This window comes from Parasteatoda tepidariorum, chromosome 9 (genome assembly GCF_982258835.1).
Source record: "Parasteatoda tepidariorum strain Cologne lab strain chromosome 9, Ptep-v5.0, whole genome shotgun sequence".
NCBI classification, from domain to species: Eukaryota; Metazoa; Arthropoda; class Arachnida; order Araneae; family Theridiidae; genus Parasteatoda; species Parasteatoda tepidariorum.
Window position 1 is genome coordinate 12,805,610 of NC_141763.1, and position 19,719 is coordinate 12,825,328.

Below are 19,719 nucleotides of genomic sequence, written 5' to 3' on the forward strand. Positions count from 1 at the left end.
TTATTTTAAAAAGTAACGAGTAAAAAGTACAAGTAAAAGTACAAGTACTAAACAAAAAAAGTAACGATTTAAAAGTACATTTCTAGGAAATCGAAAATTCAAAGTAACCTAAAATTTTATTGAATAATATTCTTATGTTCTTTAATGTTTTTGCAAAATTGTTATTTATTTAATTATTTTTAATTTTGAAAGTTATGGACATTAATTTATTTTTAAATTCGGAAGAATATTATAATATAATTTTATAATATAATCGTATAATATAATTTTAAAATCAAATATAATTTTAATATCAAACTTTTTATGGCTTTGCACGAAAAAGAAATTTTATCTATTGATTTTAATTTTTAGTTTATTATTTTTATTTATTTAAATTACAATTGATTTAAAATTGTTTTACTCTATAGAAACGCGTTTTAAAAGCACAAACATAAACAAAGCAAACACGGGGTTTCAGATAGCTTTGTGATCTTTGAGCTAGTAAAAAATAATTGAATGTGCAGTATAAGTTGAAACAGAACAGTCTACAGTTTTATTTGTAACAATGGCTAATGCTGAAGTCACGCGAGAAAATCATTTTCCGAACATTTCTGCCTAACAGGAATAATTAAAATTTGAAAACGAATTTTAGTATCAGCGGCTAAATTAATACCTTCGAGTTTTCAAGAGTTAAAATAGTAATTATAATAGTTTTCAATAGCACAAATAGTTCTGAAGTTCTCAGAGATTTGACTGGGCGTTGTTTGACAAGGTCGGGCATAAACATAATTTTAGTAAAAAATGTACTAGGTAAAAATGTATTTAATAAAAAATGTACTAGGTAAAAATGTATTTAGTAAAAAATGTATTAAGACAAAAATGTATTATTAGTGAGTTCAAAAAGAAAATTGAAAAACGTAATAACAAAATCCAACAGTTTTTACTTAAAATTTATTAACCAAATGCATAAAACTCGAAAATGAATGAAAATAACTAGCTAATTAATATTTTTATTCATTTTGCAAAATAATTGCAATTCGAAAGCAGTTTTTTTTTTTTTATTATTTTTTTTTTTTTTTTTTAGAAAGCTTACCGAGTTTTAGAAAAAAGTAACGATTTCATTCGACATTTCCGTTACAAATACTTGTACTTTTCCCCTAAAAAAGTAACGAAAGTACAAGTAAAAGTACTAAATTTAAAAAGTAACGAAGTACAAGTAAAAGTACGTACTTTTTACTTGTACCGGCGGTACAAGTAACGAAAGTAAAAGTACTGCCATATATGGTTGCAAGCATTACTAAATAGTAGGCATTCAAGTTTTGTGGGCTCTCCCACTTATGATGTTTAATCGCATAAGGTTAGTTTATTCTTTTTTATTTAAATGTGTCATTAGTTATTTTTAAAGTTGCAAGTCAAGTTTGGGTTTCTAAATTTTACTTGGTTATACTTATAAAGTAGTTTAAAGTAGTTTAGTTTTGTAGCAATTCAATGAGTGTCAATAAAAACTGCTTTCGCTTAAACGTGCATTGCGTTCAGAATTTTAATAAAATAAGGTAAATAAATAATACTTAATTTTAGAATCCATGGAAAGCATTTTAGATAAGCTATCTATATACTAAGCAATCTAATACTATAAAATTCATTAAACTTTTAAATAATCTAATACTATATAATGTATGTTGAAAGTTTAAAAAAAATTTCAAATTTTAGTTATCTGCAATTTATAATAAAAATATTTTTTTCAAAAATTTAAAATAGAAAATTTATACTTATTTCTTACTTTTAAATTAATGCTTTTTTATCGTAGGGAAACTTTTTTATCGTTGGGAAACTTTTTTATTGCGCTTTTTATCGTATCGTTGTATATAATTATAAAACACACAATGCTTGGAAAAAATGATTACAAAATGATTGCTTAGAAAAAATGATTACAAAATGATTGCTTGGAAAAAATCAATGATTGCTTAGAAAATTTATTTTTAAAATTGATTGCTTAGTAAAAATGATTACAAAATGATTGCTTAGAAAATATAATTAGAAAATGATTGCGTAGAAAAAATGATTACAAAATAATTGCTATTACAAAATGATTGCTTAGAAAAAATTATGAGAAAATGATTGCTTAGGAAAAATTATTTAAAATTGATTGCGTAGAAAAAACTATTACAAAATGATTGTTTAGAAAAAATTATTATAAAATGATTGCTTAGAAAAATTATTACAAAATGATTGCTCAGAAAAATTATTACAAAATGATTGCTTAGAAAAAATGATTACCTAAAAATGATTTCTTAAAAAACTTATTATTTAAAAAAATTATTATTAAAAAATAATTACTTAAAAAATTATTGCTTAGAAAAAATTATTACATAATGATTGCTTAGAAAAAATGATTACGAAATGATTGATTAGAAAAAAAGACTACAACATGATTGCTTAGAAACATTTATTACAAAATGATTGCTTAGAAAAAATGATTACAAAATGATTGCTTAGAAAAATTTATTACGAAATGATTGCTTAGAAAAAATGATTACCAAAAAATGATTCCTGAAAAAAATTATTACTTAAAAAATAATTACTTAAAAAATTATTGCTTAGAAAAAATGATTACATTATGATTGCTTAGAAAAAATGATTACAAAATGATTGATTAGAAAAAAAGACTACAACATGATTGCTTAGAAACATTTATTACAAAATGATTGCTTAGAAAAAATGATTACAAAATGATTGTATAGAAAAAAAGACTACAACATGATTGCTTAGAAAAATTCATTACAAAATGATTGCTTAGAAAAAATTATTACTAAATGCTTGCTTAGAAAAAATTATTACGTATAGCTTGATTACGTAAGAGATGATTACCTTAAAAATGATTAAGTAAAAATGATTACGTATTGAATGATTACGTATAAAGTGATTACGTATAAAATGATTATGTAGAAAATTATTTCTTTAAAATTGATTTCGCAAAAAAGATTACTTAAAATGATTACTTGAAAAAACGATTTCTTAAAAAATGATTACTTAGAAAAAATAATTGCGTAGAGAAAATGATTACAAAATAATCGCAATTACAAAATGATTGCTAAGAAAAAATTATTACAAAATGATTGTTTAGAAAAATGATTACAAAATGATTGCTCAGAAAAAATGATTACAAAATGATTGCCTAGAAAAAATGATTACCTAAAAATGATTACTTAAAAAAATTATTACTTAAAAAATAATTACCTCAAAAAATTATTGCTTAGAAAAAATTATTGCATAATGATTGCTTAGAAAAAATGATTACAAAATGATTGATTAGAAAAAAAAGACTACAACATGATTGCTTAGAAAAATTTACTACAAACTAATTGCTTAGAAAAAATGATTGCAAAATGATTGCGTAGAAAAAATGATTACGTATAAAATTGATTACGTAAGAGATTATTACTTTAAAATGATTACTTGAAAATTGATTGCGCAAAAAAGATTACTTAAAATGATAACTTGAAAGAATTATTTCTTAAAAAATGATTACTTAGAAAAAGTGATTGCAACATAATTGCGTAGAAAAATTCATTACAAAATGATAGCTTAGAACAGGGTTTCTTAACCTGTGGTTCATGAACCCCTAAGGGGTCCATGAGTCATATTTTGGGGGGGGGGTCTGCTAACTACTCCTAATTTTTAAAACGTTTGGAGGCCTACCCATTGCTTGTAAAGAGATCTATGGCAGCTATAATTCCGTTTGCTACGGTGTATCGTTGCAAAGCGGGATTTTCCACACTCATGACAATAAAAACAAAACATCGAAATCGATTGAATGTTGAACATGATATGCGCGTTGCTTTGTCGAAAATTATCCCCCAATTCAATTTGTTAATTAAGGAAAAGCAGCAGCAACCTTAACATAAAAAATTTTAATTATAAAAATTTTTTATTCTATTAAAATAATAAAATTAAGTGTTTTCTAATTATGGATGTCTTTTTGCAATTATTTTTTTCACAGGGGGGTGATCCGTGACCTCTTAAAAATTTTTAAAAGGGGTCCATTATGCCAAAAAGGTTAAGAAACACTGGCTTAGCAGAAATGATTACAAAATGATTGCTTGGAAAAAATGATTACGACCAAAATTGATTGCGTAAGAAATGATTACCTTAAAAAATGCTTACGTAAAAAAGGATTAAGTAAAAATGATTACTTAAAAAATTATTACATAAAAAATGAATACGTAAAAAATGATTACGTAATAATGATTACTTAAAAATTTATTTCTCAAAAATGATTACTTAAAAATTATTATTTGAAGAAATTATAACTTAAAAAATGATTACTTTGAAAAAAGTATTACTTTAAAAAAATTATTATTTCTGGTATCCAAAAAATTGGATTTCGAAGAAATAATTTACTGTGCATCGAGCAGTAACAATTATTTAATGAATTTTCCTTTCAGAAATTAGGCATTAAAATAAGGTATTCAAATATATTTTGTAATCAAATTAATATTGTAATCATTATTTTAAGTAATCATTTTGTCATCATATTTTCTAAGCAATCATTTTGCAATCATTTAACATTTTATTTAAACTTACATGTGATTTTTCCGAAAAAATTAATTTTCTATTTCGAAGAACATTTGACATAACAAGGTTTTGAGAAGAAAATCTTCGACATTGGAAATCAAATTAAATTAACATTAGGTGGATATGTAAGGCCAAGGGGAAAATATTTTTTTGACATCACAACGTTTTCGAGTTATAGAAGCTCGAGATATCGAGATTATACTGCACTTGTTTATGTCGCATACAACAATAATTACAACTACTCGAATTTTAAAAAAAAAATGTATTTGAACTTGAATGGAAAAAGTATTTTTTTAACGATTGAAAATTTGAACAAGATATAGGGAGATTGTGAACTAATTGTCGGAATTAAAAAAAACCATGCATTGATGACGCTATTTTATTTTTTGTAAAGAAGGTTTAACATTTTATTTCCCAAGATCTTTCCTTATGAAGACAATCATAACTCATACCCGTTTTTCTTTTTCCTAAAGAAAAAGATTTTCTGCATCTCAAAAAAGTCTATAATAGGCAGACGTCTCGCCGATGAGTAAGAGAAAGAGGAGGGATGACGGGTCACGTGACGTTATTGAGCGAATGGGCGTTGGCGGCTGTAGGGATGGAGTAGATTAGATGCTGCCGCAGCTGTTTTGTTGCAGATACTTTGGGTGCGTTCACCGTGCTCTCAGCTCTCGTTCGTATAAAATCCTTTATTTTTAAAGTTTTGTCAAATTTTTAAACTAAAAATGAGAGAAATCGTACACGTTCAGGCTGGACAATGCGGAAACCAGATTGGTGCTAAGGTAAATTAAACATTTAACATCTATAAAATATACATTGAAATATATTAATATATAAACATGTTTATTATGATAATACTATTACAATGTACATTTATTGTGTAATAAAATAACATATGCAATATATATTAGTACATGAAATTTATATCTGTTTTTAATAAATTTATTTTCTTCACTTTTCTGAAGTATTACAGATTTGAAAAAAATACTAACCGTAATAAATATTAATATACGTTTTCTTCAGTAAATAAAATAAGCGTGGTCTTGTTTCCATTTTGATAATTCGCAAATAATACAGAAAAAAAAAAGAAAATTAAAGGGCGAGGTTTGAGGTTTTATTTCAATTTATTTCTTTCTTAGTAGGAGTGTAGGAGATTTAAATATATTGTTTTTCATTTTATGTAAATTTGATCGCATTTAATCTTGAACTAAAAAATTCTTGCCACCTTAAAAAAGCAAATTATTAACATAAATTTCTACTAGGCTAAGCATAATTTTTAAAAAAAAATCAAAGGTAAAATAAATATTCGGCTATTAATTCTTTTTAGAAATCAATTTTAAATATACGACTTTTTAGAAACTTTATTACTCAGAAACTATTCCACCGATTGCGCACAAATTTTGTATTTTGAGATTTGAAATTACATTTTTTAAAATAATTTTTATATTCCGTATATCTTAATATTCGAATTTTTTTTTTTACTATTATTAAATAAAATGATATAGAATAATAAAGATAAATTAAAAATCATATTTTGCAGGGATATCTTTGAATAAACAAATTTTATAATTGAGTTCAAAAATTTTTCGATTCGCTTAAAAAGTTTTCCAAATATAGTAAAATACGCAAAAAAATAAATAAATAAGTAAAAAAAGAAAGGAAGAAATTAACATTCAGAGTTCGTTTGAAACTTTCGTCCACCATCCTGATTAAACTATTGGGACCATATTTCCCAGAACTCGGCAAGTCTTCTCAACTCAACTCAATTCGCCGTAACTCAGAAATAACTCTTTTTTTAAGGGTCGAAAACTCCGAATAAATCGAAAAAAACTATATTTATTCATGGAAAGAACGTCTTTATATATGATTTCGTAATTTAAAATATCGTCTGTGATAACTATTTAGTCTATTTGAGATCAAGCCTTCGGACCATTAAGAATGAGTTCTAGTACCTGAAAATTCGATCATTGGATCAAAAGTTATTCAAGGTGTTCCTTTTTTTTTGGCGCAAAGAACATTTATGTTCAAAACTATGAAATAAATGACTTCTGTCCCATTTTCATTGTGTTCTGTCCAACGCAGAATGTTAAGCAATTCCGTTTTCGATAATTCTAGGATTATTTTAATTAATATTTTAAATTGATAAATTCGATTCCAATTTCAGTCCCTTTTATATCTTAAAAACGGCAGGAAAGTTCAGAAGCAAAACTCCTACTCCGAGAAAACTGCGTGACGTAAAAAAGAATTTTACGTAAAAAAAAAAAAAAAAAAAAAAAATCGAGAAATTCTATCTCAACATATCCGTTATTTGATGTAAAAAAGAATCTAGAAATTTTCGTAACCAAATTAAGCCAAATCTAACCAAATAATTTTTAGATTTCTTTGTCTATTGTCTTTTGAAGTAACTAAATTTAAAAAAATTCGAAGTTATAAAAAAAATGGCGCATACTTAAAAAAAAAAAAAAGCGAAATTTAGAGAGTAAAAAAATAAAACGCTTCTAGACGTTTTGTATTTGAGATAAAAACGTCTACTTTATAGATATATGATTTAAATAGGAAAAATATATATTTAAATACAAAACAATAAGACGAACTTGTTTACAATTTTATAAATAATTTAATCAGATTTTTCTTTCGTCAATAATTATGTCTTTTCATCAATTCTGAGTGCAACGTTCCTCAAAAAACCTCAGTTTTGTAGTTTCAGTAAAAATTCAATATTTAGTGACATAAAAATATTTCAAGCTGAGTAACTTACATTTCTAGTTAAGCATGGTAAGAACAATAAAAGTATTGTTTTAAAGGGTAATTAATTGAGTGATTAAATGGTTTAACCTTAATCATTTAACTCTTGAGATTTATTGATTTATTGACAGACCCTTTCCCCCTTCTGTAGCAATAACTAAGATGAGTCATTGTTTCTATAGTAACTCGACGATGACAATCAACGATATATTTTTTTTTGGAAACATTATTAGCTTTATGTAGTGTATTAATAATTGAAAAAATGTTTCACGAACACTTACTGTTTACCAGTCATTCATTTTGACATGCATCGGTGCTTTTTGTGTTTTTTTTTTTTTTAATCCGTAAACTACAGGTCTTTAAGAATCAAGGCTTTCAAATTTCTGGGGCCTTTTTTTACTAAAAGCGGTTCCCTATTAAAATAATATAAATCTTTTAGAACATTCTACATTTTCACACATTACGAAATTCTACGTGAAATGATATAAATTATCACTTTAAGAAATGTTTTGGAATTTAAAAAAAAAAAAAAATCTAGAGAACAGATGCAGGACTAGTAGTTTCGTAGATTTTTTAAAAATTTTTTTTTTTAATAACACTAGTTGAACAGCAGACCCAATTTTGTGTTTACGACTACTAATGTTCAACTCCGTAGTCTTGTTATTTTGAACCCAATCCAGAAGACAAGGGAACTCGTGGATAAAGTATAGGAAGAAATTTGCCTTCGTAGAGGACTTTTTGCTAGAACTAACCCGCATTTGCGTTACACGGAGAGGAAAACCTCCCACGGTTAGCCTGACGGCAAAGCGACTCTAACCCATGATCCGTCTACCACTGAGGATATTTTACGTCATCACTGTGATCGGTGCAAGCCGGATGCGGTATTCGTATCGACCAGCCATCGCTGAGATTCGAGCCCGGTTCACCTCATTGGAAGGCGAACGCTCTATCCCTTGAGCCTTTATGGCTCTAGTTTCTAAGGTTGAAAAAGAAACATAATAAAAGATTATCTATAATACTGAGTAGTTAATAAAGTTTATTCCTCTTTATCCATTTATTAATATCCGCATTTATGAGGATTTCATCTTCTGATAGACAAAACAAAGAATTTCAAAGTTTTTAATTCGAACTTAATCGAACGCTTATATCAAGTTGTATAATCACCACCGTGAATCATTTTTAATTTAAAAAAAAAAATTCTGTTTAATGCTTGATTTTATTCTGCTTACATGAATCTGTTGGCTTATTATTTTTTTGTTATTTTTGATCGATGGAGACGCATCTTCGAAGATGCGTCATAGCTATTTTTTTCGCATCTCCACTATGATTTTTTGGCGTAATTGACTCATGAATTGAAGCTACGTCATTTTGTGACCAACGGTATGATGAGGGCGACATGGTGGTTAGTATTGCGCCCCGACCACCTTTATTTCCCAGATAAGCTGATATTCATTTTTATTTTATTACCGTCGTTGAACAACAAAACCAATTTTGGGTTTACAACTACTAATGTTCAACTTCGTAGCTTCGCAGCCTATAATTTTGAACCCAATCCAGAAGACAAGGGATCGAATACTGGGAGAAAGTTTGCCTTCGTGGAGGACTTTTTGATGGACCCAACTCGCATTTGCGTTACGTGGAGCGGAAGACCTCGAAAACCTCCCACGGTTAGCCCGGTGGCAATGAGACCCATGATCCGTCTACCCCTGAGGATATTTTATGTCAGCAATGTGGTCGGTGCGAGCCGGGAATTCGCGTCGACCTGCCATCTCTGGGATTCGAACCCGGTTCACCCGGATGCACTTTTAATAGTTTTAACAGTCGCTACTTTTTAAAACATGCGTCCAGTTTTTCAAAAATGGAAAATATATAAACAATTAAAAAACTGTTATTATTAAATGCAAGGCATTTCTTTTAAAGCATTGGCGACTTTTATTCTTGCCTTATACCAAACATAACATTATTATGAATTTGATTCTCAATTAAAACTGAAATAGTCATTCTTCTAAAATAAAAATAAAAAGTTTATATTTGAAAAAGAAAATAACATATATAGGAAGAAAAAAAAAAGAATTGAACATGAAGGTGAACTTCGGCAGACGATGCCAAAATCAGCGGAGCATTTCTGAGATATTTCGAAGGTTTTTGAACTGTAAAGATGAAATGCCAACGAACGAAATGCTTCTCTTGAAACCCTTCTTCCCTGCTGCTCTTTCATGTAGTGTTAGGAGGGATGCTTACAGTACTCGTTCTCTCTTCTCACTTCAACATATATGGCAGTACTTTTACTTTCGTTACTTGTACCGTCGGAACAAGTAAAAAGTACGTACTTTTACTTGTACTTCGTTACTTTTAAAATTTAGTACTTTTACTTGCACTTTCGTTACTTTTTTAGGGAAAAAGTACAAGTATTTGTAACGGAAATATCGAACGAAATCGTTACTTTTTTTCTAAAACTCGGTAAGCTTTCTAAAAAAAAATATTAAATTGAAAAAAAATGCTTATGTTTTTTTTTTTAATTAATAAAATTAATGTGCAATATACATGCATTCACAGCTAACTTCGTGTTTAAATACCTTCTGTTTCAACTTATACTGCACATTCAATTATTTTTTACTAGCTTAAAGATCACAAAGCTATCTGAAACCCTGTGTTTGCTTTGTTTACGTTTGTGCTTTTGAAACGCGTCTCTAAAGAGTAAAACAATCTTAAATCAATGGTAATTTAAATAAATAAAAATAATAAACTAAAAATTAAAATCAATAGATAAAATTTCTTTTTCGTGCAAATCCATAAAAAGTTTGAAATTAAAACTATATTTGATTTTAAAATTATATTATACGATTATATTGTAAAATTATATTATAATATTCTTTCGAATTTAAAAATAAATTTAAATCCATAACTTTCAAAATTAAAAATAATTAAATAAATGACAACAATTTGGCAAAAACTTTAAAGAGCATAAGAATATTATTCAATAAAATTTTAGGTTACTTTGAATTTTCGATTTCCTAGAAATGTACTTGTAAATCGTTACTTTTTTTGCTTAGTACTTGTACTTTTACTTGTACTTTTTACTCGTTACTTTTTAAAATATGAACTTGTTACTTTTTACTCGTTACTTTTTTTAAAAATACTTGTACTTTTACTCGTTACTTTTTAAAAGTAACGTTGCCATATATGCACTTCAAAAAAGAAAAGCGAATTGGAAAAAAATAAATAAATAAATGAACGATCTTTTTTCAGTGTTTTAAAAATGAGTAAAAAAAATTAAATTATACTTATTACATTTTTTTTTTGTTAACTTGAAACTCTTAATTAAATATATACGATTGAAAATCGAAAATTAAATTTTTAATTTAAAACTGGAATTAAATTCTAACTTCAATGTTCTTAATAAATTCATTTAATGCGTTGTAAAACGATTTAATTTGATTTTTTTTTAATAAATATGTAGCTGTGATGTAAATAATATGATAAGCTGTAATGGTGGCATAAATTATAGTGCGAGTTTATTAACTTCTTTATTTTAAGTTCCATTTATCAGTTGTTATAAACTGTTCTCCGTTTCACGAAATAACAAATTATGTTATAAAAAATAAAACAAAACTTCTAGCATTAATCTATTTTTTTTAACTATAAATAAACAAATTACAAACCTTTTGTTTAGAAGAAGAAGAAAAAGTTCTGTCATCTAAAACAGGAATATTCAAACTGAAACCAGAGTACCAAAACCGGGTGGCAAGCTTCACCAACTTAACAGATGCGACGTCAGATATGGTTCACATCAGGTTTATTGTGATTGTAGTTTAAAATTTTAAAATGTTACATTTTAAGAATAAGTTTACCAATGAAAGTTGGCAATAATCCAAAGACAAACAATAAGAATTTGCTGCAAGCTTAATGTGGTTCAAGCTTAAATCATATTATTGTACCTCTTAAACTTAATTATACCTTACTTTGTTTCAACTTGGATGGAAACTGGGTTAAATTAATGTTGTGGGAAATTATAACCTTATTAATGTTATTCTAAATTTGACCTGTTTTATGGTTCTAGGTAGGTTGCACTATGAATAAATTTTACCGTGAAAGTATTCTGTTAGATTATTATTATTATTATTTTTTTTTTTTTGTATCATGTTTAACCATAATATCGTTCAAATTAGCTGCAACCTAAATAGGGAGCTAAGTTGAATCATAGCATCGTAAATCTTAAACTTGAATTATACCTTACTTAGATTCAACTTGAAAGGAAAATTAGTTCAAAGTAATACCATATTTATGTTACAAAAAGTTTGAAACGTATTATGCTATGATTATTAAAAAAAAACAACATACTATCAGTTCAAGGTAGTGATAGTATGGCTCATTGCAAAGCCGATTTTTCTGTGAGTGTACTTAATACAAATCACAATCACAGTTTTATTTTAAAAATTCAATGATAGTTCTCAACTCAGGTGTTTTTCTTTTTTTCAGTTTTGGGAAGTAATATCGGATGAGCACGGAATCGATCCCACTGGCTCATACCACGGAGATTCAGACCTCCAATTGGAGAGAATCAACGTCTACTACAATGAAGCCTCAGGTGAATACACACTGTTCATATGTTGTTGTAATAGGCCATTAATGCAAAGGGTACGATTGTTCTTACTTTCCTGTGGCGCCATCTTTTGCCAAAAATTCGACTTCTTCCATACGTCACACCCGCTTATAGGATGAACCCATTCATATATCCGTTCATTCATCCACAGATCGTAATTTTGACCAGAACCAGAAAGTGATCAATCTATCAGTTCAGAACCCCCAAGAGGCATAATTTGTTATGGGAACAGGGAGGACTTTCTGATCCGACAGGTTTAACGTCACCAGTCGCCATTTATTCCTCAGAGAGTTTTCGGCCAGCTGGATTCGAAATCTCGCTCGTAATAACGTGAGCCCAGCGCCCTGCAAACCAGGCTATCTCACACTGTTCACATGCTTTATATTAATAATGCTATTTAAACACTTTTTATATAGGGTCTTCTTAAAACAAAAAAACAAAAAAAGAATTTTAAATTCTCTGCTTAACCCTATGGAGAATTATGAACGCCATTTCCTTATTTTTAAGTTACTAATCCAAATTTCTGTATTTTTTTCATTTCATTCACGGAAATGTGTTCTATTAAATCTAGTCACCGAATTTCAAGACTGTTAAGCATTTTTAAAACTTGAACTATGAAAAAGTTTTTAAAAAAAACTTTCAGCCATAAAATGTAAACTTTGTTAACTAAGTTCAATACAACACATAGCAAAAAATGAAACAAGATTCATTAACTAGTTACTTCATTACTAGATCATTAACTAGTTACAACGTTTCTGACATCCCTCAGCCATACGTGTTTCCACTCATGCCGTTTCAACTGGACAATGCTTGACCACACACAACAAGGGTGTTTTAGGAAAGCTTCCCCCCCGTTACTACCCTTCACTGGCATGCTTGATCTGGGTTAACATGAAGGAATTTATAAAATGATTCCTTCTCGGGGAAATAATCTCTTTGAACTTACCATGCCGGTTTTAATAACACAATTTTATTCAGACAAAACACATGGAGAACTAAACTACATAATACATAAAAAAAACATTTACTAATCGCGTGACTTTGTGCTGCCATCTATATTTCATTTTGAGAACTACTTCAAGCAGTAACAGAAATAAAATTCCTCTTCTGTAGTAAGAAAACGCCAACCATCATCGCAGAAATTAACAAATTGAAATGCATGTGATAATAAACTTAAATTAAGTCAGCTGTTTAAAAATATGCAGAGCTTCTATTAAAAACTCTTATTGGAAATTAATAAAAATGTATATTTTTTCATTGCAGGAGGCAAATATGTTCCCAGAGCCATTCTTCTCGATTTGGAACCTGGAACAATGGACTCTGTACGATCGGGTCCTTTCGGACAACTGTTCAGGCCGGACAACTTTATCTTTGGTAAATGAATATTTCTCACCATGGAAAATTAACTCTTTCAACTCAATGATATTATATGTATGTCGTAATCTAATTGAATAAATCGATTTTTTACAAACAGCCACCGATATTTTAACCGTCAATAAGCGAAAAATCTCTAGTATTCTCTAATCAGTGTGATACTGTTTAGGCTTTTTGCATAGAAAATGCAGCATATTCATTGCTCAATTAACCAGATTTTTGTTTAGCAAAATTTTATAAACAGCAAAATGCTCAAAGTAGTGAAGTTTTAATGTTAATAGCCTACCCTTATTGCAATAGCCTGATCCAAGTTAAACTTTTTGATGACCATTACATGCATTCCTCATATTTTTCGATCGTAACGAAGTCAAGTGACCGTCATCGTAATGAATGAATTTTGACTTCTTAATGATAGTTCAACAGAAGAATAACAACTGTTTTGATGGTTCATTCATGTTGGACCATCAAGAATGTCCATCATAGTATCTTGGAAATCTATATTATTGAACCATCTTGGTCCCTCAATGGACTGATCGTTTAAACACGGTTCCCAGCAGATCACCGAAGTCGAGCATCGTTGGCTGCGGTCAGTGTGCGGGTGGGTGACCACTTGGATCAGTCTGCGTAGGAGCCAAGGGTATGCGGTGTGGGTCCTCGTTAAACTGTTCTACCCTAAAGTACTCGACTTCACGCGGAGGTATTCGGGAAGCTACCAAAGCGAGGGTGCCATCTCTTTTGCAGAGGATCAAAATTGTTATTGCATGTCTTCGGATCATCCTCAGGGATGTTTCCCAGACCGTCGCAGATAGCCCATTGTGCAGCTCTAGTACGACGTAAATGAACTACTACTACTACTGGAACCATCTTGAATAATCATCCCCTACTGTATAAATTGGAAATATTTTACGAGCTTTCTTACACAATTTTAGTTTGACTGAGTAATTTTTCACACATTTCTTAATCACTCTAAAAGCAGAATTTCAAATTGCAGATGTTGTATATAGAACCTTTGATCACATTTAAAATTATTTTCTGTCCATGACACGACGCCAACCAACCCAACCCTAAAAGCAAGGAGGCTAACTACAATAAGCCTATAAAAATTACCAGGCAAATTATAAAATACTAAAGATTTTTCCGATTAGTATGGGGCTCAGCAAAATATCGGCATCATTTATCATTTGTAATTAGTCATCTCACGACATGTTGTTCTCCGTTCATAATTATAGGACAGAGTGGAGCGGGAAATAACTGGGCTAAAGGTCACTACACGGAAGGTGCAGAGTTAGTGGACACTGTCTTAGATGTTGTCAGAAAAGAAGCCGAGAGCTGTGATTGTCTACAAGGGTTCCAACTGGCACACTCCCTGGGAGGAGGTACCGGCTCCGGAATGGGAACACTCCTCATTTCCAAAATTAGAGAAGAATACCCTGACAGAATAATGAATACCTTCAGTGTCATGCCATCTCCAAAAGTAAGTATACTTTATTATTTATGCTTATTCATTATTTTATGCATAACGTGCGCATTTTTTATTTTTTTTGCAAAAATCTTTACCCGATGTTGATCCGCCTTTGCAGATTCAAATATTTGGCCAGACAGCCCAATGTGTGTGGGCCAATGCTTTCCTGCAGATTTTGATGATGAATGCCTTATTTGTTACAGGTATCCGACACAGTAGTAGAACCTTACAACGCCACTCTGTCTGTGCACCAACTGGTTGAGAATACGGACGAGACTTACTGCATCGACAACGAGGCTCTTTACGACATTTGCTTCAGGACACTCAAGCTCACGACCCCCACCTACGGGGATCTCAACCACCTTGTCTCTGTCACCATGTCCGGCGTCACTACATGTCTCAGGTGATTAAAACATACACAAGACTAGACTAGGTCCTGTTCATTTCATCGATTGGCTAAAGTAGACGAATGGAATATTTCTGTTATTTATCAATCAAAGGATTTCTGTAAAACTTTCGGGAGAAGGCAAAACTGTGTCACATTTTCAAATGCAGTTGCAAGACAAAACACTATGTCAAGCAGCAAGTAAAAAAGAAAAAGTTTTTTTCAGTGGAAAAGTAATTTCCTAAATTTTACTCTAATTGCAACTTTAGACTATTTTTACTCATCGTTTCCGATACCTTTGTATAAGTTTATTCTTTTATTTCATAAGTCCGCCTCAAAATTACTTTTGATATAAAAGAATAAGCTTATCTTTGTGTCACAAAAATCAAATTATTTATGCGCTGACTTACATTCATACTACATTACTGCTATACATTTTACTGGCATTGTAGTGCGTCTGTATTACGCTTGTGACCATTATACTCTAATAGGATTCTTGAATTTTATCTCGATCTTGACCTACGTGTAAACTTTTGAACTACAATTCTGAATAACTGTGTAAACTTTGATTCATTTCAAAACTGATTATAGTGCAATAACAAGATTCTAGCCAGTTTATACTCTCTGTGTAATTTTCTCAGTTAATGAGATTTGTAGTTTTTGGATAAACTCTTTGTTTCGATTCAAATCATCTATAAATCAACTAAGTTCGAATCACTTAATAATACGACAATCGTTTCATTTTTCCTAATCCAAGTCCTTTTTACCTTAATTTTGTCTTACAGCCACAGTCCATTGGTGAGATATGTTTTGATTAAAGTTATTGTCCTTTTCCTTTTAGGTTTCCTGGTCAATTGAACGCTGATCTCCGGAAACTTGCCGTCAACATGGTTCCCTTTCCTCGACTCCACTTTTTCATGCCCGGGTTCGCTCCCCTCACCTCTCGTGGCAGCCAGCAGTACCGAGCCCTGACGGTACCCGAATTGACCCAGCAGATGTTCGACGCCAAGAACATGATGGCAGCCTGCGACCCACGACATGGGCGCTACCTGACTGTCGCGACCATCTTCCGAGGCCGAATGAGCATGAAGGAGGTGGATGAACAGATGCTCAACGTTCAGAACAAAAACAGCAGCTATTTCGTCGAATGGATTCCGAACAATGTGAAAACTGCAGTCTGTGACATTCCACCCAGGGGTCTCAAGATGTCCGCCACTTTCATCGGAAACAGCACTGCAATCCAAGAACTCTTCAAGAGGATATCCGAACAATTCACAGGTAATATTCCCCCCACTAATGTATATACATAGCTGTCAACTCTACTGGATTTTGCCAGTTTCTCCTAGTCTACTAGTTTAATAAAAATTCTCTTGGTTTTTGTACATTTTAGAAAATTCCCTAAAATTTAATAAAAAAATCCTTACTGAAATAGAATTTTTGCTCAGATTATTGCTTGCTTAAATATTTAAATAAGTATTACTAATGTATATTGAAGTGAGTCTCATTTCTAGAAATCAGTTTAAAACTTTTTTTGTTCTAAAATGTTCAGCTTATTTTTTCAGAACTCCCTTTCTAAAGTAATTAAAAAAAATCTTAATTATTATTGGTAATAAGCTAAACGAATTTCTTTTTCGAAATCGATCCAAAAAGTGTTTTAACCTAACATTACAAAGAAAAAAAATGGACCTATAGAGGGTTAAGCAGCAATATTTGTTATCCCCTGATTTTATGAAACTCTTTTTATAATTTTTGTTCTATATTTTCAGCCATGTTCAGACGAAAAGCTTTCTTGCATTGGTACACAGGCGAAGGAATGGACGAAATGGAATTCACAGAAGCCGAGTCTAATATGAATGATCTTGTGTCTGAATATCAACAATATCAAGAAGCCACAGCTGATGACGAAGGAGACTTCGAAGACGAGGAACAAGCTGTCGGAGAAAACGAATAAACTGAATTTAAAATAAAAAGAAAACAATTTATAGGATCGAGAAAAAGCTAAACCATTTTTAATAAATATCGTTTTCCCCCAATTAGAAAGGCTTCTCAGCCCTCGCTTGTATTCTCTGAACTTTTTCAACACAAAAAGAATTAAACATTCCAGTCAGTCTCCGCCTTTTAATTCCTTAAAGTTAGATAGCATTTTTTTTATTTATTTAATGACATTTCTATTTTCAGCGGCATTCCACCAACGGATAGGCTTGCAGTTTATCATTTTATGGAATGCAATTTTAATTTCGAACGTTTATTCAAGCAATTTTTCGTGCAAACGAAAGCCCGTGTTGAACAAACTATTCCTATATAAAGAATTATTCTCTTTACATCAGCGTTGAATTTAAGCGAATGTTTAATTTCTGTCCTTTTTCAATAAACGATGTTGAAAACTCTTTTTGTGTCACTCTCTCGTATTTTATTTATTTCTTCATTTGTATGTTTGGAAATATAAGTTCTGTGAGTAGTACTTTTATTTCAAAACAAAAGAGTTGTGTTGTTGCATCATCTTACATGAAATACCGAGTTTTCCTTCGATATTTTTTTCACAATAAAAGAAGAAAAAAAAAAGTCTATGAAAAAATATTTACGGGAAAAATACAATTATAAAAAGTATTGAGATACCAAAGTCACAGTTATTATTTGAAATACATAAAATTTAACAAACAATTTTAAAGTTGGGAATTTTTTTCTGTACTAGGAGGCTCTGTTCATTCTACTCATTGATTTTTTCTCATTCATTGCAGTTTTTTACTTATAAATTGTTATTTAGTACGAAAAAAATCTCGTAAATAAAATATATTATTTTAGGCAACAAAATTCTGTTAATAATCGTAAAAAAAATGAACAATTACCATTTGAAAAATATTCAACTGGAAGAAAAAAAATCTTGGAAGAAATATTCTTGGAAGAAAAAAAATCGAATTCAGTTGTACGTGACAGTAAAATTGGCATTAGAATGCGTGGTAATAAAAAAAAATGATAACTTCTTTTTCTCGCTTACGTCACCTATTATTATAACAGTTCAAATAAGAAATGGTTTTTATCTATTTTTTTTTACATTTTAAATTTACAATATAAATGTTAAGATTTGTATCTGCATGAAAACATGCAATATCTCAAGTTCGTTTTTTTTTTTTTTTTTTTTTTTTTGACGAAAGAGCGAGTTTATGGATGGTGTTTTCTACACTAGGGAGCGCTGCAAGCTCGGGACTGCCTAATTTTCCGGGTTACTGTTTCAGTTGTATTTTAAAGCCATTTGGCATAATTGTGTTTTGAGATTCTGGCAAACAATGCATTTGATTACTTATTACTCATGTTTACAATGCTAACAATACTATAAGTGTTAACACTAACGTAAGATGGTGCACAGCTTGCAACACGAACAAACAGTAATAAACAAATGGAAAGAGGCCAAATCAAGACTGCCAAAAAAGCGAGTTATTCAAAATCTAGCAACCATGTCACCTTTTTTAATAATAAATAACAAAATAACTAAAGCAAATTTTCACTCCAAACTCCCCAGAATTTCATAATAACATTAATATCTTATGAAATACGGCAGATTTGAGCTCAGAAATTATCTAGTTTATTTCTTTTATTGAAAACAAAATTATCCGTTTGAAAACATCGCCTATCAGAATAACATGTAGTAAGCAGCTGCAAACTTTTTAACCGGAACTAGAGTAGGTCCCAAGCTCGAGATTGTTATTGTTTACATTTCTATTGAAAACACCATCCATACAATGAAGATTCTCACAGAGAATAAAATTTTTTCCAACAATCATACATAAATAGTCATAGAAATATTGCGAAAAATAATTTTTAAAAATTCGTGATAATGCACTTAAAATTGCAAAAATTTTTCAACAGATTGGAAAAAAAGCAATTTAAGTTAATAAAAAATGCCCCTTTTAACAAGTTAAATTTCAACTCCTTCGTTAATTACATTTTTACGGGCTGTACAGCAGTTCGTGAGATATTTAATTTCTACTATTAGTTCACGCTCTCCCTATATCTTGTTCAAATTTAAAATCGTTCATAAAATACTTTTTATTCATCCACTCATGTTCAAATACATTTTTTTAAACTTGTAGTTAATACAGTTTTTTCAATTATTAATTAAAAAGGGATGAGTGAAAAAGAATAATGATACTGAAAGAACTACTAACCTAGTTTAGAAAAAATACGACGAAACAATGCCTCACTTGTCTATATAGCAATGTCAGATGCGTAAGTACGTTTAAGTACAAAACCGGTTTTTTTTCTGTGCATAAAACTTTTTAACTTTCTTATAACTAACTTTGTTTTAGTTACATTCAAGTAAGTCATTGTAAAAAATTAACTTCAAAATAATAAATACAATCAGTGTAAAAAATACTTAAGAAAGAATGTCTCGTTTGTCTAGATATCAATAGTTTATTCACACTTCAACTTTTACCTTATCCTCTTTATAAATGTGGGTACCAAATATTGTTTTTTTCGTTACTATTTACTTTACAATTCATAAGGTAAGAAATTAGATCATTCAGACTAATATTTAGGCAAGTTAAATTTTACAAACTATTTCTTATGTTTATAGACGACTTAAAAACAAATGATGAC

The 19,719-nt window shown here is 29.8% G+C and overlaps 1 protein-coding gene across 1 annotated transcript; it reads left to right on the plus strand.

The window, feature by feature from the left end:
• The first annotated feature begins 4,799 nt into the window (after nt 1–4,799).
• On the plus strand, nt 4,800–17,510 carry LOC107456680 (tubulin beta-2 chain). Its single transcript, XM_016074614.5, has 7 exons — nt 4,800–5,336; nt 11,779–11,887; nt 13,166–13,276; nt 14,506–14,750; nt 14,942–15,141; nt 15,965–16,401; nt 16,890–17,510. Exons 1-7 carry the CDS (start codon nt 5,280–5,282, stop codon nt 17,072–17,074), a joined length of 1,344 nt encoding a protein of 447 aa, XP_015930100.1. The 5' UTR covers nt 4,800–5,279; the 3' UTR covers nt 17,075–17,510.
• Nucleotides 17,511–19,719: the final 2,209 nt, after the last annotated feature.

Bases quoted from the DNA above. Each gene is read 5' to 3' on its own strand.
- LOC107456680 (XM_016074614.5), top strand. From the start codon at position 5,280: ATGAGAGAAATCGTACACGTTCAGGCTGGACAATGCGGAAACCAGATT. The intron at 5,337-11,778 runs GTAAATTAAACA...TCTTTTTTTCAG, and splicing joins GAAACCAGATTGGTGCTAAG to TTTTGGGAAGTAATATCGGA. The intron at 11,888-13,165 runs GTGAATACACAC...TTTTCATTGCAG, and splicing joins CTACTACAATGAAGCCTCAG to GAGGCAAATATGTTCCCAGA.